General features: G+C 37.3%; 2 protein-coding genes across 11 annotated transcripts in view; both read left to right on the top strand.

Annotated features, from left to right (window-relative positions):
- The window catches only part of LYRM9 (LYR motif containing 9), a 41,628-nt gene extending 33,274 nt beyond the window's left edge, over positions 1–8,354 (top strand). For all 7 annotated transcript variants that reach the window (XM_037411605.1, XM_037411644.1, XM_037411624.1 and 4 more), the window contains exons 2-4: positions 5,182–5,322; positions 6,021–6,113; positions 7,288–8,354. In XM_037411605.1, coding sequence (XP_037267502.1) covers positions 5,182–5,322; positions 6,021–6,113; positions 7,288–7,305 — 252 coding nt within the window. In that variant the 3' untranslated portion in view covers positions 7,306–8,354. The remainder of the gene's footprint in view (positions 1–5,181; positions 5,323–6,020; positions 6,114–7,287) is intronic.
- Positions 8,355–8,528: 174 nt separating this feature from the next.
- The window catches only part of NOS2 (nitric oxide synthase 2), a 37,546-nt gene continuing 20,260 nt past the window's right edge, over positions 8,529–25,814 (top strand). For 3 of the 4 annotated variants that reach the window (XM_037411585.1, XM_037411567.1, XM_037411576.1), the window contains exon 1: positions 9,820–25,804. The gene's annotated coding sequence lies outside the window, so the exon portion shown is untranslated. Of the gene's footprint in view, positions 9,767–9,819; positions 25,805–25,814 lie in introns of those variants that run through there. The other variant, XM_037411571.1, reaches the window with a different exon arrangement.

Here is a 25,814-nt window from a genome sequence, read left to right on the forward strand (position 1 = left end):
AAAGGACTTGCTCTCCTGTGTAATTTCATGTGGTAATAAATTCAAGGCTACCAAAGAAAGGCAACGCATATGTTATTGTATGCTTTAACTTCTTGTTACAAAAGAACAGTAAATCTAGATATTAATTTACTTACATCCCAGTTTCTCTGAAAAAGGCAAACACTGACATCTCCTTCTATAAACTGAGTATTGTAACAGAATTCCTTGGACTATCAGTATGCGTTAGGAATATTAGTCAGTCTACATACATTGTTCTCGGTGTTGTCACCTGCAGTACTAAATGTCAGGGGAAAACTGAAGGAGGGGACCTAGCATGATGTTTGTATAGTATATGTTTCTTACAACAAATGGTATAAATTGGCAACCCCAAAATACTTCAGTAGGGTAATACTAGTTGAATACTCAGAGTTCCGTTTAAATAGTAGGAGAGAATGAGCCAGGTGTCAGGTGAAACTAAATATCCTAAGCAGAAAAGGAAAGCAGAAGTAAAGGCATTTGCATAACAACACAAGATGATTTTCATTTGTGTTCTCACTGACTTGTAATAGGGGTATACAGATATATCACTGAACTGAATGCTAGGAAGAAACCAAAAGTAGGTATCTATTTTGAAAGTCCATCTGTATTAGAAGGGTTCCTAAGGGGGGTTGGGGGGGTGGGAACACTTCAGAAAAGTCAAGAAAGGAAGTTAGTACTGAGAGCGATATCAAGGGTGGAGTGAAAAGTGTATGCTCGAAACATGCCCTCAGCTCTCTCTGCTGGAAAGAAGCCCTAGGATTGAACCCCGTGTTACTGTTACAAAAATAATGACATGTACATGTACCTGTTGAGGCCTTCAACACCTGGCAAGTGTCATACGGGTTGTTATACCACAAGATGTCCAGTATGCCAAAACAAAACAGAGCACTGTGAAACAAATTCTCTTTATTGTATATGATGTTATCTGATACTATATTATATATTATTCCATCATCATTGGAAGTGTTCAGAAGCCCATCAGGTCAGATGGGGCTTTGAGCAACCTGACTATTGAAAGATATTTCTGCTTATTGCAGGGGGCTTGGACTAGATGATCTTTAAAGGTCCCTTCCAACTCAAACCATTCTGTGATTATATTTCTATTTTCAAAATAGGACATAGATTTGGAATCATCCTACCTAATTTAGGCTTGTAACTGCAGGATCTGTATTATAATTCTTGTTTTGCTACTCCTGTGTTCAACAGAGAGAAGGGCAGGGAGTAATTCAGTCTGTATATTATTTGAGTCACGTTTTGAAGTTGCTTGTCTTTCTACTGGTTGCAGGGGGGATGCAGGGATCGCTGTACTATTGACAGTATAATCTCCTCCTATACTCAAATGCCAAAGCAAAATGGATCCAAACCAAAAAATGCATGGAGCTGCTGCCCAGCATAGGCTTCATTGTAAAAAGATTATATTTTAGGGAAAATGATATTTTAGGGAAGAAAGATTGGAAGAAAACAAGATTAACAGTTTGAAGCCTGGGAGTATTCTGATCCGTGTTTTAAACTGAACTTTTTAGGTAAAGTCATAATTAGTACATCTTGTGTGCTTGGAAAGTGAGCTAGCAATTGGACTAGTTATTCTGAAGCCAGTTTGAAAAGTCAGCACTTGTCTATATTCGTGAATTTTTGTGATTTCTTTCTGTCCTGCATGTTTTTTTTGGACAGCATCCAATTCTGTAGTGTGTGAGGCCAGATGGCTTTTATTAAACAAATATGAAAACCCAGAACTGGAATCAAACAAAAAGAATGAGAAGACTGCAGCATCAGTATAGAGCCAACTTACTGCCCTTGTGATAGAAGAATGGTTTTCTAATTGTTCATGAAAGCTAATGGAAACCATATTTTGGCTGTCAATAATTCTCAGGGGGGATCATTGTGAAGTCTTACCTCATCTCTTGTACTTTTCTGATAGAACATATCAAGTATTCAAAAGCATACGCACCCCGTGCAGCTCAAAGTGCAGAAAACCACTGGTCAGTTTTAGATACTGGAGAAAGATGGGACTCGGAGTGAGTGAGTTTTACTGGCACAGCACTGACCTGCTGGAGGCTGGTGCAGATTTACCTGCGTTAGAGCATGTCAGTTGTGGGAGAGGTAGATAAGAAGGAGACAGAGGGTAAAGGTTATGATGACGTATCTTAATTACTTTGCTCCTGTATTCTGTCTTGTGGGCGAGAAACAGGTTTTCACACTCAAGCATGGTGAGAGAGGGGGGGTGTTTGGAAACTTAATCCAGTCAACATCATCTACTTCTGGGTAGAGTTACCTGTAACTAAAAATCAGAAATGCTATTTTTTGCATTTTGTCCATGGAATCTTTCCTAAATGTTATACCATTTCAGTCCCCAAGATCTTTATTCCAGACTTTAGTAATAAAAAACCAATCAAAGTTACTATCTTAAATGTTAAATTTGATCCACCTTTTCTGTTTCAGTGCTGTGTATTAGCCCTTCCTGCACTGGATGGGGCATTACCAGCACAACACAAAACAGCATTCCCAATTGCCATATTTGACATTGGCATCACACCCATTTATCCGTCTTGGGAATGGCCTTTTTCTACTTTTCTTTCCAAGTTCCCCTGCATAGGAAGTCCTTAACCTGTGATTAATTAAGGAAGTAACCGAGCTGAATCTTGTGCAAGTAGTTGTAAGTAGCTCCAATGGAAAGTAATCACAGCTGTTATAGTGGTGTTTACAAGAGCTTGGGGTCCAACAGCCATTTTTTGGCTGTTTTTTTAAAATTATTTTTATAATATTAAAAACAGAATCAGGGTAAATGGCACCATACAGAGATCCTTCAGCTTGTTGCAATCACAAAAAACATGGCATGTTGGTAATGAATATCAAATTGGGATTTTTGTAACTTTTATGGGTATTTTTCATAGGGGGTTAGCCACTGTGATTGGTGGCTTTTTTGGAGTGCTGTTTGTCATAAATCTATATAATACTTTGGGGAAAGGGCTTTGCTTCTTGAAAGTGTGGCTAAAGTGATTTTGAGTAGACTCATAAATGAATTACGCAGAACCCATTTCAGATGTAAGGAAAGATGTCAGTGTAAATAAGCAGGAAAAGGATCCTGACATATGTCCTTTAGAGATTTATGCCTATTGAGCTTATTGTATATCCTTATTAGTTTTAATAATTTATATCATCAGCTCATGAGGTAGTAACCCTGTAAAATACTTCCTTAAGACAGTCATCTTTTTCCCTTGGAGGCTAGAAAAGCTTTTTCTGAAGTGTCATCAGAGCCTTTCTTAGGGGCTTCCATAACACCCATCAGCTGTGACTCACTGTGTTTCTGCAGGTCCTTAAAAAAAATTGTTATAAAACTTGCCTGTTGATATCAGCTCACCAGGTGGTGAGCTATATCGTGTGCTCTATTAGTCTACACAAAAACAGGCTTATTACTGTCACCTCCTCCCCATTCCCATCCCACCTCTTTGGCTCATCTGCCTCGTCTTATGACTTGTCATTAGTCTGCCTTGTAAATTCTTTGTGGCAGGAACTTTTTCATTAGATATGTAGGTATATATAGTACCTACCATGATGGAGCCTGAATCCTTGACTGAAGAGTATGGGCACAATTCCAATACAGATAATAATGCTAATATTGTAGTGCTCTTTCTCACGTTTCCTGTAGACAAGAAGCTCTGCCACAGGAACAGCTCCCTCTCATTTTACAAGCTGTTACTTTTGACAAAAGATAATTAGATTTAAAAGATCAATATAGCATAGATTTCACTCAATCTTTAAGTAACGAACAGACAAACGATACTGTGAGGTGCTCAGATACGACTTTGTACTGTGGTTTTGTGCCATGAGTAAAGCAATGTTGTCAGGTCCCATCCCTTAAGAATAAGACACATTCTGTGTTTTTATCATAGAAATCTTTAGATTTTTTCCACATAGAAAAATTATACTATTTGTGCATAAAATACTAAAGATTTTCAGTGACTTCTGCTACTGTAAACTGACGTAGTTCTTGCTACTCTATAAAGGTATGCTGATTTAGATCTACTTAGTTACAGACTGAGATGGAATTTTGTTTTACTGAAAATACAGACTACACTAGTACATATCCTGTTATGATGGACGTTTTATAGGTACATAGTGAGATTTTCCCCACTGCAAGAAGAGCTAGTCTATGCAAATGTACAGCCCAGGTGGTGTTCTATTCTGAAATAAATTTGGCTGAAGGACTTAAATTACTTAAGAAAAAGGAAAAAAAAAATGTTCCAAATAATGAGTAAGAATCCTAACGGGTGCTAAATAATGTCATACACCTACTTCATTCTTCATTTACTTATTTATCTTTATTCTTAAGAGTAATGATGTAAAAGTGCTTTTTTTCCAAATGTTAACTTAGTTCTTTGCAGATGGTAGCCATCTACTAAATGACAAGTCATTTACAGTATTTGATTAGCACTATATATAGCCTGGATGGACTTATTGTTACAATATGTAAGAATAGTTGTAGAGGTGAAACTTGTTAAATTTGTTCTTTTCCTGTTGCTGTTACCAAAAAAAAAAAAAGGAAAATTTGAAACCAGAGATATTTTTGCCTGGCTTCTCCTATATTTGTAGGTGTTACCTCAAGTTAAAGCTGACACTCATAGGCCAGTTCACAAGATATTATTGAGATAATGACAATACTAGGAAATATTGCTAAACTCCAACACCACTTGTAGCAATTATGAACATCCTCATTCTACAATGTCACAAGTAGATGGACTCTAATGGATGTTCAAGGAAAGCACTGGAAGCTTGAATGAATCTAAGAATCATGGCTTATCAAGTAAAGTTCCATCAAGGTTGCAGTACTGCTTTATATACTTACAGCAGCTTACACTGTGGGTCCTTTTTTATAAACTAGAAGAAATTTAATATTACAGTACACTTCAATATTACCACCATAAAGTGATCTTCTGGCATGAACTGCATACTTCTGTATTTTAATACCTTGATCAATGAGACCTCACCCCCATCTGTCCATAAACCAAGCAATTCTGATTCATTTGATATTGTGTTTTCTTCTAAAGTTTCTTCAAGTCATGCTGCTGGCCCTGTTTTCTTTGTCATAAAATTACTTTACACTTCTATTTCTCTGTTCTTAAAAAAACTAATTAGATGTTTTGATTTGTGTTTTATTTTCAACAGCTAAAAAGCTTGATAATGGCCCCACTACCAAATGCTGAATTAGTTCAGAACTCTTTGCAGTTGTATCGTTACCTGCTTCGATGCTGTAAGCAACTTCCTGAAGAGAATATTCGTCAGCATTACAGACATGCAGTCAGGCAGGTGAGAAACTGATTTCTGTTGGTGGAATTCAGTGTTGTGAGGCTTTTTGTTTTTCTCCTCCTACAGTTTGGACCAACTTCTTATAACTCCTGACGCTTAAAATACTATTCTTCTGCAAGCTTGAAACATTAGTGGGTTTGAAGGATTATACCAGGAGTATGTAGGAGCATTTCTTTTTGATTGCTTTGAATCTGAAACCACCTATTTTCCTTGGCTTTCATCTCTAATTCTGGTGTTAGTCAGGAGAGTGAACAATCATTCCTTACTCACCTAAACACGTCTTTTATGGTGAAACTTACTGGTTTCTTGTCAGTCATGTTTTCCACTATATACCTCCACCCCCAGCTGCCCCCTGGATGGGTGAATCCCATCTAATTGTTCATATAGAAGTAGTTTCGTGCCTTTGATAGTACCTGTTGTGCTGTGTCTTTCTATATTTAATGTGAATTGAAGTTTTCTGGGGTTTTTTTGCTGATGATGTGTGAAAGGAGTAAAATGCTTAATATGAAATTACATTTGACAATGCTTGTTATGGAAATAGCACTGTCAGGTGCTACCATGTATATTTTTGCCCTTTCAGGTCAATAGTTTGCTTGCATCAAATATTTTCTTTGCAATTTCAAAGTGATCCTTATTTTGACAACTGTTGTTTTAAGTTGGGTAGTCAGTGTAACACTTTGAATGTTTGAATATTGCAGAGCTTCAAAGTTCATGCTGATGAAGACAATCCTGAGCGAATCCAGCAGATCATTAAGAGGGCCATTGAAGATGCTGACTGGGTCATGAGTAAGGTGCATGCATCAGATTGTCTAAGTTTTGCTCTCAGTTCACATCAAAGAATAAAACATCAGAGGCAACTTAGGAACAGCAAACTGTTGTATCCAGGTGACAGAAAATACTTAGCCACTAGGGATTTATGATTGTGATAGTTCTTGCTTAAAAATTCTTCTTTGTCGATATAAACTTAAGTGTATTTTTTGGAACCAGTGATGCTTTAAGTTGGTCTGTATAAATCTTTGTTTCCATGAATAATTCTATTAAATTTCAGCATTAGTGGCTATTATAACTATTATGGGGGAAAAAAACCCTATAATATTTTGCAAGCCAGTTTGTTGATATGTATCAGCTACTTTCCTAACAGGAATCTATCCTCTCTGAGTTTACATAAACTCCCAGAATGATTTTTTTTTTTTTTTTGTTCAGATCTTGCCTGTGACTACACAGATCGGGGTCCAACAGCATAGTGGCAAAATTGTAGGAACTGGTTTACTTGTGCCATAATTATCACCCAGTGGCTATGACTCTTTACTATCACAGGACTGAAAGATACCACTCAAACTGGTTTCTTAAAGAGTGAAGATTGTTTACCGTTAGACAGCTGAGTCACCTGCATTTCCTTGGATTGAAATCTGGTTGGGGAGCACAATATGTTAACATGGGTTTCTGAGAGTGTAATGAAACAAGTCAAAAGTTCAGCTTGCTCTAAGTATCTGTGATTTAATTTACTAAATGACTGTTAAGTCCTTCTCTCTGTCAGGCCATGAAATCCAAATGGGAATTGTTACAGAAGCAAGCACAGATTAGTCATAGATTATAAAATTACAGCAGTAGCCAAATCCCAGCAGTTACAGCCTAGCAAATAATTGTCTGTGCCTGAATCTGATTTTATTCTCCCTGCAATTATGAAAAGCCTCATTCTGATTCTGCTACAGAGATGGTAGTCTGCCTCATTGGAAAACTGGTAACTGAACTCTGTGACAGGAGCATCAGATTCACAGTGCCTGCCAAGAAGCATTATTTTATATTGTAGAGGGAAAGCCTATCAAATTTTAATCTAACTTAAAGGAAAGTGAGATAATTTTATGTAGATCATGAAGAAGGCTGTAAATCCTTGTCAGTGTGAACTGTTCCTTTTAGTTATGTGCTCTTTCATGCAAATAATTATTTATTTCTTTTCTTTTTTAGTATAAAAAGCAGAAGTAGAAGAGGAATGATGAAGACAATGTCATTGGTAAACATTTTTAGAGGACTTGCAATCAAGCCCAGTACTCTATTATAGTTATTGCCTGGGGTTTTCTCTTACCTAATACAAATACAGTAATTTATCTCTCCTAGGGATGTCATGAAGCTAAATCAATATTTCTGAAGCTGTTTGAGTCTGTAGATTAATAGGCACAGTCTAGATTCAAAGTATTAGCTTGCATAATCACTAAACTTTAGCGTAAAGCCCAAACTTTTCTAAGCTTTGAGAGAGCTTCTCAGGAAAACTTACTGGGAATAAAAATGTAACCGAATACAAGACACTAACAAATAATTAGTGCCCTGTCTGTCGTTCATATCTGATGAATTACAGCATCTCATCTGAAAGAATTTAACTAGTATCTGAGCATAAAGGTCTATACTGGGAGCCTGAAAACCTGAGAAATGCTCACTGAGGATCAGAGCAAATTTCTCTTTACTTGATTGTGGGCTAGATCATACTATTCGGCCTAGATTCGCTGTAGCATAGCAGTGTTTGATACACTTACTGTGTAGACTATTTGGTGGGAAGGTTCTTCTGTGTAAGTAACAGTGGATTTGAGTTTGTATAATGCTCAGAATTACAGTAGTCAGTCTGTTATGTCAGATCATCCTCTGCAGGACCATATAGATACATTTTCAGGGTGGAGGAGGTATGACCAGAGCACAGATTTAATCTAGTAGCAGACACAAAAGCATAGGCTACTGAATGGAGAACACACCCACAAGAACTTTAAGTCCCTCTGAAACTTGAACCACTGTATTTTCCACTTGCCTGTCCATGCAGTGGGAATATCTTCATTCTACTATATGTGTTTGCGCTTGAATTAATGGTTGTCTTATTTAAAGATAGGTGTCTGTCACCCTAATCTGTAAAGTTGCATGAAAATGAACACCGTTCAGATGGGGTTTGTGCACTGAATGGTATGATTACTGAAATGTGCAATGTTGTACAGATATAAAGGCCTTCACAACTTTTTGTAACGCCTAATAAATGTCCTTTAAAAATGGGAGCCCATGTCCTTTTTAAGAAGACTGTCTTTTCACTGCCCTAATGCGTTTTCATCACGGAACACTCAATAGAAACACTAGAAATATTAGCAATATTAAATAAAATTAATGTGGTGTACAAGAGTCCTTTTGAAACATGACCTTTGCTTCTCGCTGTACTTGGAATTTTCTACCTCAGGGTGGCAGTGCATGCCGCAGTGCGTGTCCGAAGTAGTTGGTGGTCGGGTTCTTTTTTACGGTTTCGAAATTGTTGAGCCTCTTCACCTGTCAAAATAGAACTCAAGTGCTGAGGCAGATCTTTATTTTAAACTCCAGATTTTTCTTTTCTCCATTTTTTTCTTTTCATTCAGCCATGAAAGAAATAAAGAAAATCCTAGCTCAAAGTAATTGAGAAGAATGACAAGTGCTATAAAAGAAATGGGGCCATAAGTGACTGTTTATACCATAATGTATTGTATTAAAAAAATTTCCTTTGTCTCTGTTAACCCTAAGCCCTCCTCTTCACGATTTCCTGTTCTTCCTCTGCCATCGCCACTATTGTTCCCCTCTCTTATTCCTACATCTTTCATATCACCTTACATACCCTCAGCTTTTGTTGTTCTTGTTCTACATATTCCCTAATTCTGTTCTGTCTCATCTTGTCTCTCTACCCCACTTGTTTCTCCTCCTCAAATCCTTTTTTGATAGGTGCCTGAGAAGATACTCAGGTATTATTCTGGGGCCATACAGCTGCTTGATTTCAGATAAAACATGAGGGGTAATAGAGTTTTTCAACAAAGTAGGTGTAAGTTTTTCTTGATGTGAGGAAAACCGCTTTTCTTTCTGCTTAAATAGATTTTTTTTGAAAGTGCAACTATTCTGGTTTAAACATTCAAAATAATTTGATGCAAGATAGAGCACAGAAGAGTTCAGCTTTGGCAGTTGACAAGGAATATCCAGTATGAAACTGAACATTGTAGTAAAAAAGCTCAAGCAGATTTGATAGTAGATGTCTGAATATACTATTTTTAATCAAGAAGAGCAAACAGATGACCCATGCTGTACTGTATTATGTATTTGGTCTGTAGCATGGACATGCACTGAACTCTGTGTCAGTGTGATAGTGAAAAACTGTAAGACTCAGTAGGATTAACAGTGTATAGAAACCTACTAGTTTCCTGAACTTTAAATGTAACATCCTGAACCACCCTCTATTGCTTTAATTGTCTGGCCTTTTGTAGTGTGAGGCATAATATTTTGTTCAGTTATGAAATAGGATAATTACATGTGTCTAAATAATTCTTACATGCCTGTTATTTAATTTATGGATAGTTCAAGAGGGAAAGCACCAAGGAGCTGGAAGGTGCAACCGTGGCACGTCTGCATCTCTAAATGTGTGAAGTGCCAGCTGAGATATGGAAACATTGGACCAAAGGTATGATAGATGTAACTGATAGGGTAGGACCAGGACCTGTGAATTGTAGATTTTGGAAACCGGTACAGCATGCAGTTCTTAGTAGGGTGTAGAGGGAGAACATGGTTGCTGAGGCTGGAGACATCATGACTAAATATTTTGACAGTAGTAATTCAGTTGTAGGGCGTGATGTCTGAGTAGTTAGGGGGTTTTTTATACATATAAAAACAATCTGGTTTTCAAAATACCAAACCTTTTAATAGAATGGAAATATAATATGAAGATAACTTTATTTACTCTGTTATGGAACAAGTAATTTCCTTGGTGGTGGGGAGACATGATGCAAACAACTACTTACTTCCTTGTAATAGTGAAGGTAACCCAAATTTCTAAGCAGACATGTTTCTCCGGGCTGAAGAGTCATTCAGCTGTGTAGCTGAGGCTTTTATGTTTTCAAGACATTATACGAATTCTGTTCTTCAGTAGCATAATTTGAGACCAAAGATGTTACATTAGCCCAGATGCAGATGGGAACGTGAACTCTGAAAAGGGATTTTGGCAGAACTTCAATACTTTTGACCAAAATTGTCATCCAGAAAACTTCTACTCAAAAGTAATTTAATCCTGGAGTTGCCCTCACTTACTACTCACTAACCTGTTTCACCTGAGAGTTTATATGGTAAATTGAGTTCTCTTTGTTAGTATCTGCGTTTGCCTTTGAGCAACTCTCTGCCATCCAGCCTTGCTGGGACAGAACAACTGTTCTCTGTTCCACCAATTACTTCACTAGGTACTAATGGTGCTGTGCTATGGATTAGCTTCCAGTGGCTCTAACAGGGCCCACTGTGGGTGAAACTTACACTGCTGCAGGCATAACTTTATTCCTCTCACAGGGGAACACTGCCTTGGCCAGTCTCCTCCATGGTTCTCTGATGGCAGTGGCAAAGAAAATAACACTAGATTGGTGCATTTGTTTTTCCATATTCAGTCATCCAGAATCTCTGAAACTAAAGATGTTGGGTGCCAATTAAGTAATAAGGGATAAAAGAAACTGTGTTATATACTGTAATTACTATTGCAAAGTTTAAAAGAATAAAGGCTTACAGTGCTTATTAAACTGTTGACACAATAAAGGAAGATGAGTAAAAAGGCACAAGCCTATTCTCTTCATAGGGTTTAGTTTCTTTTTACTGAAATGAGGAACCCGTGTCAGTTCTGGTAAGTAATGGACTGTTGATAGGTATATGCAATAATTGGATGATTAAGGGCCCATCAGAAGGTAATGTCAAAGTTTTCATAGGCCCCACTGATAAGCAGTCCTATAGTAAGCATTCAGTTGCCAGCATCACTTTTGGTGTGGAATAGCATCACCTGGTCATTCATTAGCATGAGGGTTTTCATTGTGTTTACACAAATCTAATAACTACATTCTGGAAACAATAGATTTGCAGCTGACCTTGAGTCAGTAACTTCTAAGTGCTCCTCTACAATTAGAGGAGTTGAGTGCTGTTAACCGTTCAAAGGTTGTGTACAGACAACTCCGTCAGTTAAGCTAGAGAGAGGGTTTCACAGAGGGCTTGTTATGCAAGACAAATATTAGAACAAGGAAAAGACAGCTGAGAGACTTCTGTTTAATAGGTTGGGATCGTGCTTTTAATTCTTGAAGTATGGAGAAACAGCTTTATTTAGATCACATCTTAGCCAAGGAAAATTAGGAAAAAGTTCTTGGTCATTAGCTCCAGGTTACAGGCTTGCCAAAACTCAGTCTAAGAACAGAACCAAATTTGGTGCTATGCTTTTATTTTCTATGTGTATATACAACATGGGGAACATAAAGCTGAAATTGTGTGGAAATAATATGTATGTAATGAATGTGGAAGTGTACCATGTCTAGAAAGACTGGAACAATGGCAGTGGGTTAGTCAATATGGGTTTTTTAGCATATAGGTTCTGGCTGTTAAGCCCACAGGCAAATGTCAAAGGGTCTACTTTTGTTATTAGAGCCTTGGAGACTCATGTTGAAGGTTTCTGCATAGTGAAAATCTTTCCTTTTTTCCTTTATTTTTTTTCTCCTTTGTTCATAGCAGGTTTTGGCATGGCAAAGGTATAAATTTGTGGCTTATCTAAAATACAGGATAGTATTCTGCACTTCACTTGGTTAGAGATGTATATATTTCTGATCACATAGTTTAGTCACAAGTGTTACTGATTTCAATTCACTCTTGCCACAAAGTAATTTGAGCCCTGTGGGTATGGAATAGAATACTTCCACCCCAAGCCAGGTTTTGCTTAGAGTCATTTGTCAATAACTGAATATTCTTTAAATCATTCTTTAGCTTTAGCACTTTAGCACTTGTTATATCACAGGCATTGCTTTTTGTTTATAGACATGTGAACTTAAGAATTCGATGTTAAACAAAAACATCTCTTCTATGGTGTTTGGCTCATTTTCAAATGTCATAAGGAAATGATCTTTACAGTGGTACTATAAAGAATAAGTATACACGCTATTTCTGAGTATATATTATCAAATAATATTCACTGTGATCTTTTTTCAAGGGAAACAGTTTCTTATTTGTGAATAGCTTTTAACTTGGTATTACAAATTGTGCTTTCATATAAAGCTCTGATAAGATGCAAACCGAACAGGCAGCACAGCAGCTATGAGTCTTAAACATTCAATATCGTAATATTCATTCATTATGAGAGCCCTTGACCTTAAACTGTAAGAACAAGTCTTTAAAGCTTTATGCTCCAAATTGTAGCGTCCATCATTGTTATCCAGAATAGCATATGTTTATTTGAAATGTGCGAGTAGTCTCTTTGTCAAGAACTGTCTTCTAAAACAAGTCAGTAACACCTGAAAATGGCTTGACGCTGTACTGCGCTGCCCACTTGGTCAGTTGCTTTACTGCAGTCTTTTCTACTGTTTAGAGGTGATGTATTTCTTCTTGAGCATCAGCCAGCTGGCACATCTGTCAACTTTTGTATTATTTGATTAATTTATCTTATACTTCTGTCGAGCCAGGTTTTATGAAATAGTGTTAACTGAAGTATACACTAGTCCTTTCAGCTTCTGAGTAATCAGGGAAGACATATTAACTTTAAAAAGACCCAGCTGTTCTTTGAAGAATATTTTCTGTTTCCCTCGTAATTGTTTGATATTTTAAATAGTTTTTTAAAGTTTAGAAGCAGAGGCATCTGTTACAGCTAAAAGCTTAACAATGTTTGTATTTTTTCACTGATAGAAGAGGTTCCTGACATTGCACACTTAAATGTGCAAGATTACTCCCTTAAGTAAGCTAGTAGGTGATGAAAATTACATTTCTGGAATGGCAGTTTATTGTCCTTACCTATGAACTGAGAAGCCTAAGAAGTTAACTTCCCATTCTGTTAACTATTGACCTGTCTGCCTTTTCCTTCAGAAGAATCTGCCTTCATAGTCTGCATTAATTCACTTTGAAAAGGATTAACTTGATTTTTTTTTTTTTTTTCTTTAATCACTAAATTCTGAGACAGCTTTGTTTGAGTGCTTCACTATGTCATATAAAATACTTTCTTTCAGCTGCTGCCCTGCAAAATTAGATTGAACTGCTTCATTACCTGTGCATTTCCTTCTGCTGGTGTTCAGCTTCATCTGTTGAAAAACTAGTGTACTGTATGTTCTTTTATTATTACAGCTTATTTTTTGCACAGTCTTTAGTATCCTTTTTGAAAGAAGTTTAAAAGTGCTGGTGTTTTGATTAGTATTTCCTGCCATTCTACAGAATGGATTTTAAAAGATACAAAATTGACAAATTCTTGCAACTGATTAGGTTGACTCTGTTCTGTGTTAGGTAATGTCACACAGGATCTGGGATTTTCTCAGTCTTACTTTATCTTTCTCAGTAGTCGCCTCATCTACAGAAAGTCAGCTGTATCTGAGGTGGTATGAAACAAGGAACAAGGAAAACTGTGTTTCAAAACAAATGTCAAACAGAAGTTAGTCTGGAAAATGTTATGTCATGATGGCAGACACAGGCAAAGGCTGTGTTTGCTGGAGACACCTCCCTGATACTCATCAATCTGAGGAATGACTTCTCATGCCCCAAAATAGATTATTTCATTTTCCACAATTGTGCAACTGCAAGAGCTGCTTTCTCTTTCTGTTTTTTCCTCCTCTTCTTATAGGTCACAAAATGGTGTGTTTAGCCACTGTTTACAGTATGGAATGCAGACACCTTTTGAGTCTTGGAGACCTCTCCCCAAAGAGCTCTGAAGACTTTGTCCTCTCTTAGCTGGAACTATCTCATGCTGAGTTGCAGCTCTATGGCCAAGATTTTCAAAAGTAGTTCTCAGATTGCTTTTTAGGTGCCTTACTTGGGAGACCTTAAAAGTTATGCTTGGTGATAGTCTTACATACTTCGTGGTGGTGCCATATATCCTCAGGAAAATAAGATCACTTCTCTGGACTGCTATTTCATATTCTGCCTTGTCCATTTGGATTACGTGGAAGGGTCTCTAGTTCACTGTCTGCATAGTGATGCATATATGTAACTGCTATTAACAATTGGGTTGTCATGGTCAAGATGAGTAAACAATAACTTATAGTCAATCTCAATACTGCTTTTTTTTTTTTTAAGAACCAGTGAGAGCTCTTAACACACCTGATTCTCTTCACATACTCATTTGCTTCCGCTCCCAGTGTTGTGCTCACTATCTTCCTTTAGCCTGATGATTTCAGTGTGCAGAGCACCTCTCTGACAGGTTGAGACTCTGCTGGCAAGTAGCAGTAAAATGGTTATTCCCCTACCAGCATGACTTTGAACTAGGAAGATACTAAAGTGGTAATGTTAATTTTACAGTTATTTCAGAAGCATAGTTTAAAAATAGAGATCTCAAATTCTGCTCCCAACTGACATAATACAGCTTATAGGATTTCACAGTTACACTATCCCAAGTCTGGTAATTTCTAATTGATTAAATGCAGTGAAAATGCTTCTAGTGATGAAACTTAAGAGATGAAGAGCCAATCCCTGCCCTCTATAACTTGTTCATTATCCTCAAAGCTTATTCATAAGCAAAGGTTGCAGGGTTTATAGCTAATGTAATAATACAAAGAATGTACATACCACAGTATGAGTGGTATTTAGCATAAAATAGCTTGAATGAAATCATGTCTGACGGAGAGGAACAGAATCATAAACACTTTCATCTAACAAAGATACTTTGAAAGGTACAGGTTAGATACCACACTGAACCTGTAATCAGCTGACTTTATTGTACTAATTTTACAAGTATCTGCAAGAAATCACAGATCATAATTATATAACTTTGTTCTGTAGAACTCTATAACACTAAGAACCTCTGGGATTCATAGGTACTGTTTGTTAGGAAAAAAAAAAAGCTGGGAGACACAAATCTTGCTTTTATGATCTATCAAATTCTGTCTTGGTCTATAAGAACAAAGACATTTCAGATAATTGCTTAATGGGATGTTTATTTCTCATGCTGTTCATGGGTTCAAAGCCACCAAAATCAAAGGGAAAGATTCCTGTGTACTTCAGTGAGCATTCGCTGTCTTACACCATTTTTCACTACCCTGAATACTTAGAGAAATGTATGATGCTTAATAACATTTACTGGAATTAAAAGTGAAACAGTTTTGCTTTTCCAGTTTTACAAAATATAGTCTCTGCAGTACGGGCTAAGTTCAAGAGGTGAGTCTGGTGTTGATGTATTGGCTTTCAAGTCAGCTTGGAGACTGAAAGCAAAGGCATTACTTCTAGTTAGAACTGCTGCATACAGTCAAGGCATAAAGAGCATTCTGAAGTTTCTTCAACCACTAATTAGTTGCTTTCATTTCCCATGCTCATATACTCTTTTGGAAAAGTAAACATTGAAAGTCATGCTGCTGTCTTCTGTGCTGAAGAACTACATTCCCTTTTTCTTGTTTTCAACTTTAAATAGACCACAGGTTTTAATATTGATAAAAATGAGTTGATGAATTGCTGATCATTAGTTTATACTGTGCTCAGTATATATATATAATATAAAGTATATACAGTGTTTGTGTGTATAAACACTGACCTAGAATACCCCTCTGAAAATGATCACTTGTTCTCCATGGTGCATTCACTTCTGCAAATTAGAGTTGGGGTGATGCATGTTTTGCAAAATAATCATCTAACAATAGGAGCTCATCTGAGATGAGGAACTTAATACAAAAACCTACCAAAAGCATGCACGAGCGTCATCTCTTAGCTCTCTATCTAGAGCTATCAGATGTTGTGTGGGCAGAAACTGTGGGTATATCATTACGTACATGAGAATTCATCTTTCCTGATATGGTCATTCTATGAAATCAAGGCATTGTTAACTGTGAGAATTTGTCTTGTCACTAGGAAGTAATTTCAAGATGCCAGTCATCTGTCTTCCATACATTTCCTTTCCATTGAAAAGAAATAGGATTTCAAAAGCAAAAACATGGGAGGAAATCAGGATTAGAGATGTTGTATTGGATGAGGGTCTTCACGCTTCATGTAAATACAGGAAATATTGACCTCCCAAAAGTCTTCCTAGTAAGATGAACGATTTGTTCTTTTGGAGAATCCTCAGGGTGCAATTAAGTCTTAGAAGCTAGTACATGAGAGGAAAGAAGGAAATAACATAGTGGGTTTCAGCCTGTGCTGGTCAAAGCACACTCTTGAGCTACTTTAACCTTAAGACAGTGTTGTAGTCACAGAAAATTTCCTTTTACATAACTTTCTGCCAGGTTTTGGATGACTAAGCCAGAATTAATCATCATAAAAACAAGATGAGGTAGAAACATGCTTATGACCAAAAATCTTACAATTTCTGTCACTTAACAGTGAAGCACACAGTCTATGTCAGCTCCCTTTGGTTTAGTGGCTGTGGTCCAAGTAGCCCCTTACTGCCATAGTTAGATGAAAATTTAAACTGCATGAAGTGATTATTTTGTGTCTTATCCTTTTGGGAATAAGGACAAAAATTGTTATAGGTATTAATAGCACCTGCTAATTAATCTGTAACAATCCTTTGATGTTTGTACTAGGAGTTATTTTTTAATTATTATTATACATTTTATATATAATAAATTGTATAATATATATTACATAATTATAGATTAAACCCTATGACTTAACCCACTTCATAAAGCCATCCATCATTTTCTAGAATCTGATTTTACTGTATATCAACACATGTTCTTCCACATCTCTGTTATTTTTTATTTTTAATAAGTGACTTTTCAAACTCTCAGGTGGTGTTCCTCCTTCCAAATGCAGCTTCAAAGGCTAATCTCTCTCTGTGGTCAAGAGTAGTGTAAATAATTAGTATGTTTGCTTGTCAAGTGAAAAACAAGCTAAATATGTCCCTAGCCTGGAATTCCTGTAGAAAGTGAGGTAGGAAAAGCAGTGCGATTAGAGGACTGTCCAGTTTGGGCCTTCCCATACAAAAAGAGTGAGTTTGGTAGAGGACCATCATGATGGTTGAGGCTGTGGCACATGTGTCATGAGAAGAGGCTGAAGCAACTGGGCTTGTTCCATGTGGAGAGGAGAAGACCCCAGGGGACTTAATCGCAGCCTTTCAGTGACTTTAAAGAGGACATTAAGGAGATGGAGCCAGGCTCTTCACAGTGGTGCATGGTGGGAAGTTGAGAAGCAATGGGCAAGAAGTTGAAAAGAGAAGCCCAGACTGAGTGTAAGGAGACTATTTCTCCCCGTGAGGACAGTCTAGCAGTAGAGTAGGTTGCACAGATATGTTGTGCAGTCTCCTTCCTTAGAAGTCCAAGACTAGCCTGGATTATGCTCTGAGCAGCCTGGTCTGACCTCATACCTGACCCTGCTTTGAGCAGGAGGTGGGACTAGCAGAAATGCTAAGGTCCCTTCCAACCTGCAATCTCCTTTAGGTTATAACCTTATGCATGATGTAAGTTTCTTTACTGACTTTATTTCATTTATGGGAGTTAAGTTTGAGGAACATTCCATAAAGCCAAGCACTATTCAGTGTACCATATTTCAGCAACTGCTTGAAGTTTGCTTACACGTTGGTTTTGCTTGCTAGGCAGTTCCAAATGACGAAATGGTGGTTTTATTCGGTGGTGGAGAATTAGTCAGAATATGTGTGAACATATTTCTAAACCATTCCTGTTATGTGTAACAAATAGAAAAGCTTCAAGGATGCAAAGTAAGCATCATGTTTAACAGCAGCCTGAATAGGAGTTTGGAAGTTAAAGACTGCTTGCCTCCTGCTGACTGACAATTTAGGATGAATGTTTCTCCAGTTTATATGATCATTGGATGATTAACAAACAAGTTTTAAAAACCCATAGAAGATGTAGTGAGAAGATACATTCAGACTGAATTCTTTATTTAGATTTGTGATAAGCAACAAAACTTCCTTAATTAGTCCAAAGATTTACTTCTTGAATTGGAACTGGCAGCAGATCAGCAGAAGCTTGCTTTCTGGTATATACTCAACAGAGACTAACAAGGTAAATTGTCCATATTTCAATGTGTAAGTATTTAGCTAGACTTGGAGCTCAAAATCAATGAAAACTGACTAAAAATACTCTGAAGATGCTGAAGAATGTATATTAGAAATTGTCGGGTTTTGTAAGGGAAGGTAGATAGTTGCTAGTAAAGGAGTTGTAAGTTCATTACCACAAATCCTCTAGCACTAGCTTTTTTTCCTAACACTAACAGGGGGAAGGTGATTTCACACTTACTGAAAGTTTTGAAAATGTGATGTAATTTTCACAGATGTTGAAAGCTGTGCATGGTTAGGCAAGACTGGCCTAAATGTAGCGTTTTTCAATAAGTCATTCAAAACAGCTTAAGCAGGTAAAGGGTGCATGAAAATAAAGTAGAGTCATAAAATTGCCTGAGAAAATCCCTGTCTGTCCAGAAAACAATAAAAAGCAGCTGAACATAGTATGATTTTGTGTAGGCTAAGTTATGCTGACCAGAGTTTGATGCTTGAGCATGCACAGAAAAAATTTTTTAAAAAATTTAAAAGTCTATAAAGGCTGGTATAAAGGAAAAGTTAGAAGCTTATAAGTCAGCAATAAAGATGAGCACTTGACTTTTATTGAAATTGTTTGAACAGTGCTGTATGTTTCAATAAAAAAAAATCAAAGGAATGGAGAGAAATCTTGTAGTTAAGGATTGCAAGTTACTTTCACTTCCTAGTAGAAAGATCTCATGTACTGTGTTTAGAGGTGAGGGACTGATGAGAGGGGAAATGAACTCACTAACTAGGTGTACTTTTGTTGGAGGTAGTAGTGGGAGGGAGCACTATTTGCTGAAGGACTGAGGCTGGAAGACTTTGTTATGAATTCTAATCAGGAAAAAAGGATAGATTCCACATGGACTAAAACTTTTATACTAGAAGCTGTATAAAACATCCCCGTCTCTTTTTCCAAAATCAAATATACCAGTTTCTATCAAACTTTTCAGACTGTCTCTTAGTGCTAATAAATATTGGTAAGTATAGCTGGATCCAGAGAGCCAAAGAAAATCTTCCATTCCAGAAAGTGGTAGAATAGATGGTTTTTTGTTTGGTTGGTTTTTTGTTGTTGTCATTCAACTGTCATATTTGAGATGCTTATGTAATGAGTATGCCTCTCTCTGTCAGGCTTTATGTGGAGGTTATATCAGGGTTCATGGTAAACTGTTACACTAAGAAAACTAAGAAATTCTTAAAATACTTCTGATAAATTTAAGTCTTTCAAACTAGGCTGACCCAAAGAAGTATGCACGGTTACAGAAAGGAGTGGTTTGCTTTGCACAGGCAATCTGTGAGGACTGATGGTTGACTACTAAAAAATGAGGCTATGCAGAGCTGGTCTCATACATCTATTTCAATATCTGACGCTTTCCCACAATATTGCTTAATTAGAGATGGGTTATTTGTGGCCCTAGCAAAGTGCAAAACCACAGTCAGGGTGGGTGCAATAGGCTGATCAGTACTGTGGTCAGCAGAATGAGATTTAGCATTTCTAGATGTGGAAAATGTTCCTGTGGCTGTTTCCTTCTTGATCTGTCCATACATTTAATCCCTTTTCTTATCAAACAGATAAGCAGGCTGGGACAGTATTAACATAAAAATAGTAGACAGTTTTTGAGAGAAGATCCCTACTGGTTGTTTAGAAAGAAGTCAATTAGGGCAAGAAAAATTCCAGAGATTTGGGTAGAAGTATGACTTGATAGAAAGAAAGACATGCTAAATATGCAGATCAAATAGCTTGAAATAGTTCCTTTTTGTCTGGTATGAACTGCTTAGTGAAGCCATTTTTAGATTTTATTTTTTTTTTTTTCAGCAAATGACCAAGATGCCTAGTGATTCTTTCTCAATGTTAAGCAGATCAACTGCTCCAGCAGTCACAGCTGCTGCAAACAAACATACAATGAGAGCAGCAGGAGGGTGCTCTCTCTTTTGATAACAAGTTAGTGATGTCTTGTGGATTCATTTTAGTGTTTTTCAGCCAACCAACATCACATTTATGGAAGGAAATTGCTCACAATTGCTTCATAAAGAAAGCATGTGGTTTAATGGCATAAATAAGAAAGCAGGCAAAATTATTTATGAGTATGCTCTTCTACTTATTTTCCCCCCCTTCAAATTCAGCTTCATGATTGTCCCTCAGTGAGGAAATACAGAACTGGATGATGATCCATCCTTCTCTGGGTATCACAATCAGCCCATGTTCTTCAGAGGCGGAATTTTTAGACTGGGATGCAATACTACAGTGAATGCAGATGCTTGCTTGAGGAATGAAATTCAACCAGTGTCTGAACTTGTGCCTAAGATCAATTTCCATTGGGCCAAGTCAAAGAAATGATGGTCAGTGTTTTCTCAAAGCCATGCACAGCAGCTTATAGTATTCACATGCCAGTCAGGAAGGCCCTCGTATATGGAGGTAAGTAGGGTGAGAGAAATCGAGAAAAATAAGAAACACAGTCTCTGGGTCCAGTACAGGAGGACAAGGAAAGTTTTACAGTTGTGCACATCAGAGGTTTTGTAGGAAAGGCTGACAGGAGGATTAGTGATGCTTTAGCAGAGAAAACACGCTTTTTAGTTGGTCAGAGCTCCAGAGTTAAAGACTTTGGCACAGTCCCCAAAGAAAAGAGAAAAAGAAATTGCTGTGAACATTGTCATTGCCTCTGCTCACAGTGAGTCTACAGTAACCAAGGGAATGATAATTAAAAGATTATACTGGGCCGGGGGGAGGAAGGGGGAAGGGACTTGAAAGTGTGTTTTCTGATTATTTCCTGAACCAGGTAAGATCGTTAATGATATAACTTTTTACTTCCTTGATCCAGGATGGAGTGCTGTTACTTCTCTTTGCATCTAAGGTTATCCTGAGTGTTTATTACCCATTTTAGTAAGCAAAAATGTGATTTTTGTTATCTTAATATTGTGTCTATGTGCTTCTGAAACAGAATATGGCAGAAATAGACTGCATTAATTGCAGACTTCAGGCTCTGGGGATTTTGGTGAACTTCCCAATAGACCTAATAATAACCTTTTTCACAGCTCATTAAACTCTGAAGAAAAAGTCTCTGTTCATATCTCATGCAAAGCATGGACTGTATTTTGTAATTACACTGAATCTAATGTAATCATGTGAAATTTAAATAAAAGGTAAGAAACAATCTTCAGAAATCAGTGATGGAACACTGGATTAAGAGCCTTCATCATTGCCCAAACTGACTTTATTGATGTGAATTGCAGGTAAGTTTTCAAGTCCTGTTAAGGTGAAGAACATGATCCACCCTCCATGATAAGAGACTTAGAGCCCTTCTCAAGGATTTCATGGAGTGGCTAAATCAACCTCCAGAACCATAGCATTCTCTACTCAGCTTCACAGTTTTTGAAGCAGTTTCTATAGAAGTGCATTTCTTAAATGATATCTCTAGCATATTTCCATGAGAAATAATACCACAATTTGCTGTATGTTCCTTCACATTGTGGTTAGGAACTGTGCTGTGAGATCAAAATTTTGTGTATGATATTTTAATATATTCTGGTGAAAAACAACACTGAATTGCAGAATGCAGCTACACCATATTAAAATGGTCCTCGTGATTTCTTAGGCCGAGTTTTAGCTTCTCTTCCCTTTTGTTCAAGGTTTTTAAAAAAAATTCAGAACTTCAGTTACTTTTACGCTTCAGTATTCTTTTTGTTTGTTTCAACCCAGAAATCTACAGATTGTTTTTTGAAAACCAGTATTAAATCTCTTGCATTGTCTGACCTTGATTAGAAATTCTGAATCCTGCTGACATCAACCAGCACTCTGTTACATAAATTGGAGTTTCTTACTCAGACCATGCTTTTACTAAATGGGAACACATTTGCAATTCTGTAGTTCACTGTTATTTCTTAAGCAAAAAAATCTTTATGCACATGGTAATCGTAAGGTCATCTTTCTTTACATTCTGCTGTGACAAGCATCAATTGCAGGCCCAGAGAAAACAAACACTGTTCTATATGTTTTCCCTATCCACATGCCAGCTTTTCCTTAGGCTCCAGACAATGACATCTTCAATTGGCTAAAAATAATGAAATTACATCAAGGAGCATAGGGCACGCAGCCCAGCAGACAGCCACATGAGGTGCATGCAGGACACTGGGTTTTATGTCCAGTCAACTGCCTATTGCTATTTTACTACTTTTTTTTGCTTTAATCTGCGAGGCTGCTGCAGCTGTGGCTGAGCATTGCATGAGTGAGTCAGTATGCAGTTGACATCACTTCTGCTTGAGACAACGTGCATCCAGGCACAAAGTCTGGTTATTGGTTGTCTGATTGCTTTGTCCCTCCTTCAGTTCCTTGTTGATGTTTGTAACATGCACACATGGGAATTCTGAGAAGGGTGGCTGTTGAGGGGATTTTGTTATTACTGCATTTCTGAATTGGCCTAAATTACAACTCGCAGGCAGGAAGGGATGGGTTTACTGGCACAGCACTGTTAATTTAACGTTCTCCTTAACTTTCATTTTCACCCTCAAATGTTCACATCGTGAAACTTTCCACTCTGCTCTGTCATTATCTCTCATTCAATCTTACACTGCCTAGATCATGAGATGAAAAATGAAACATTACATTTCTTACCCTAAACTGCTGATTTTAATATACCTTAAACCTGTAGAAACTAAAAAGGAGTCTAGACATAGACTTGGGATCCTACTTGTATTTGCATCTTTTCAAGTGCCTAGACCTGAGCCTTTGAATTTGTTTTTGATAGAAAGTTGCTATCCCTGCTTTACAAAGAACACTTCAAAATAATGAACAAGCCAGTGAGCAAGATGCTCCAGTTAATTGTAAATACATTAAAATTCTTCAAGCTACAGTAATCAATCAAACTAAAGCAACAATTTTGCTATCTTGCAGAGTCTGAGGGAATATGCAAACAAATTTTCTTAGGGAAATCAAAACCCAAACCAGTGTAAAAGATTATGATTAACAGTAGTCAGTGTGAGGAGATATTTGGGAACACCTTTTTTAACAGTAGTTATTAATTATATCTACCTCTGTCAGAAACTACCAGAAGCCTCCAATAAAATCAGTGAATCTATTGAGGTTCCAGAGCAAAAAGGCAGGAAGAACTGGTGAGAAGCTCTATTGTTTCCTTGTGTAAATCTTCATTTAAAGACATACCAGTGCCTGGGAGTTGGCTTCCATGGACCAGTTGGGTTTTTTTCTGTTTAAGGGTGGAATGTCATAAGTGTCCTAAGAATTATTTTCACATCTTTTTCGACCTTCTAAATTGAATGTAGCAAATTGATAAAGTTGAAGTCTTGTATTTTTGTAGAAGTTACCAACTTCCTTTTCCATGTCTCAGGCATTTAAAGTAGAAGGTGACAAAGTGGAAATTTCTAGTCTATATTATTGTGGAATTCTAGAAACACTGTTTCTATCTCCATCCTTCAGTGCAGAACATTTTCACCATACTCTCCTCAGAAGAGCTTTAATGACAATGACTCTGAAACATACCCACATGAAATTAGCAAGCACTGAAAAATAAGACCAACAGAAGTAGGTCACCTATAACTGTTAAAAAGCTCTTATCCTGCACCGTATAAATAAGGAGGCTGAATAATAAAAGCTTAGCAATTCACTTACTCCTACTACGATACATTGTTTTTTACAGTATTAGACACTAAGATTCCTCATGTTCTGTAGAAAAGAGAGGTCAGATTTAATAAGAAAGGGGAGGATGTAAACAGAATTTTTAAACCCTGACAAAACAGCGAATTCAAAGAAGAGTACAACCTTGTCTTTGAACTCTATCAGTCCAGGTACCTTTCATTTGACCTTTGAGACAGACAGAGTTGTATTCAAACTCAAGCAATTACAACTGGTATATGGTTTGGGAAGTGCTGTCGTGGATTAGAAGCAAGGTAGAAATTCATGACATGGCATTGGGTCACACATTATTTCTGCCTGCTGATTAGATGTCTGGAATATTGTAAATAAAGGGATGTCAAGTGATAATTCTGCTGAGAGGGAAGGGTATTGTGGGGGAAAAAAAATCCTGAACACTCAGCGAATGCAAAGAAGCATGGACTTGATACAGTCAAGCAGATGAATGCTCAAACTACAGAAAACTTGGGCCTATTTTTCTGGAAATTAATCTTTAGCAACCCTGGATGGTATCTATATAGGTGTGTGCATGCACGAACACATGCACACATAACTCTGTTTACCTCTAGGATTGCTTACACAAGTGCTTAATGTTCATTTTTAAATAGAAAAACTAGACACAGAAAGAAGAAAATGCCTTGCCCAAGCTTGTCCAGTAAAAAAAAAAATGTGATAGATGAAAAGAGAATGTGTGTTTCCTTGTTTCTCTTGTGGGTTTGTGCACTATTTCTGTAATCTTTGATCGACACCTCTTTCTCTAGTTATCATTGTAATGATTTTCACCTTGTATTAGTCAGCAAATTTAAAAACTGTCTTTAATTTGAAAGCAGTTCTAAAAAGTTTCCTTAAATTAGTCATACGTAATATCAATGAATGAATAACTGGGGCCAAAATCCTTGGGAGCATACTGACACACCACAGCGTTTCTGAGTCTGCAGTTGCCTGGCAGCTCTCTGTACTGCATGCAGCCGTTGGCTCTGGGATTGCTTGTGGCTTTCAGACCATAGGTAGAAACCTGGTTTTGTAATATGTGAATGTCCACGTGTTGACTAAAATTGAAAATCAGCTTAAGAATCCTATCTTCATCGTTGTCTAGGTGTCCTGGCATTCACACACACAACATGGTGTGAATAGCTCATACCTCAGGGAGCTGCAGTTTCCTTTCAGATTTTGAATTATGTCAGAAAAGCACAAAGGGACAAACCTTACAGTCAGCAACAGACAATGAATAGGGAGCTCTGGAGAGGAAGAAAGACTATAAATACTCTGGTGAGAAAGATCCTTTAAAACTTGATCAAAAATAAAGAAGTAATATATTTGTTAAACTTAAAATACTTGTCCTTAGTTGTAATTACCTGTTTATATGCTTTACTGGTCCATATCCTAAAGCTCTATGGTTCTGTAAAATAAGTTGCTCTCTTTCTACAGCTGCTAGTTTAATGTATAGGAGAATGGCCATGCAGTGATAAAATCTCTTAGAGGTCTTTCAGGATTTTTAATTTTTTTATTGTAACACTGCCTGTGAGGTTGCAAAAACTGTTCAGTGTGATACACCATCCTCAGCTTCTACGTGTGCTCGGTGATGAGGTTACAGCACACTGTGCAGGAAAGAGGAGATGCTTGCATGGTGACTGGCCACCTCTCTGCCTCCTGTCACACACATTATGTAATGCTGTGGCAGCACGTCAGCTACCCACCCTCCAGTTCTGAAAGAAAATAGAGACATTTTGGGATTCCCCTTTTGTCTGCTATCCATATGTAGCCTAAGTCTGCTGTTTTGCCCACATGATCCTGGGGTATAAAATGCTTTTGCCTTACAGGAGGGTTACAGAGCAGGAGAGATTAACGGAAAGAAATTTTGACAGATAAGACCGTCTCCTGGCAGGTTTGGAAAAACTTCTCTCAAAAGCACGGTAAGTTGGC

This window comes from Falco rusticolus, chromosome 1 (assembly GCF_015220075.1).
Source record: "Falco rusticolus isolate bFalRus1 chromosome 1, bFalRus1.pri, whole genome shotgun sequence".
NCBI classification, from domain to species: Eukaryota; Metazoa; Chordata; class Aves; order Falconiformes; family Falconidae; genus Falco; species Falco rusticolus.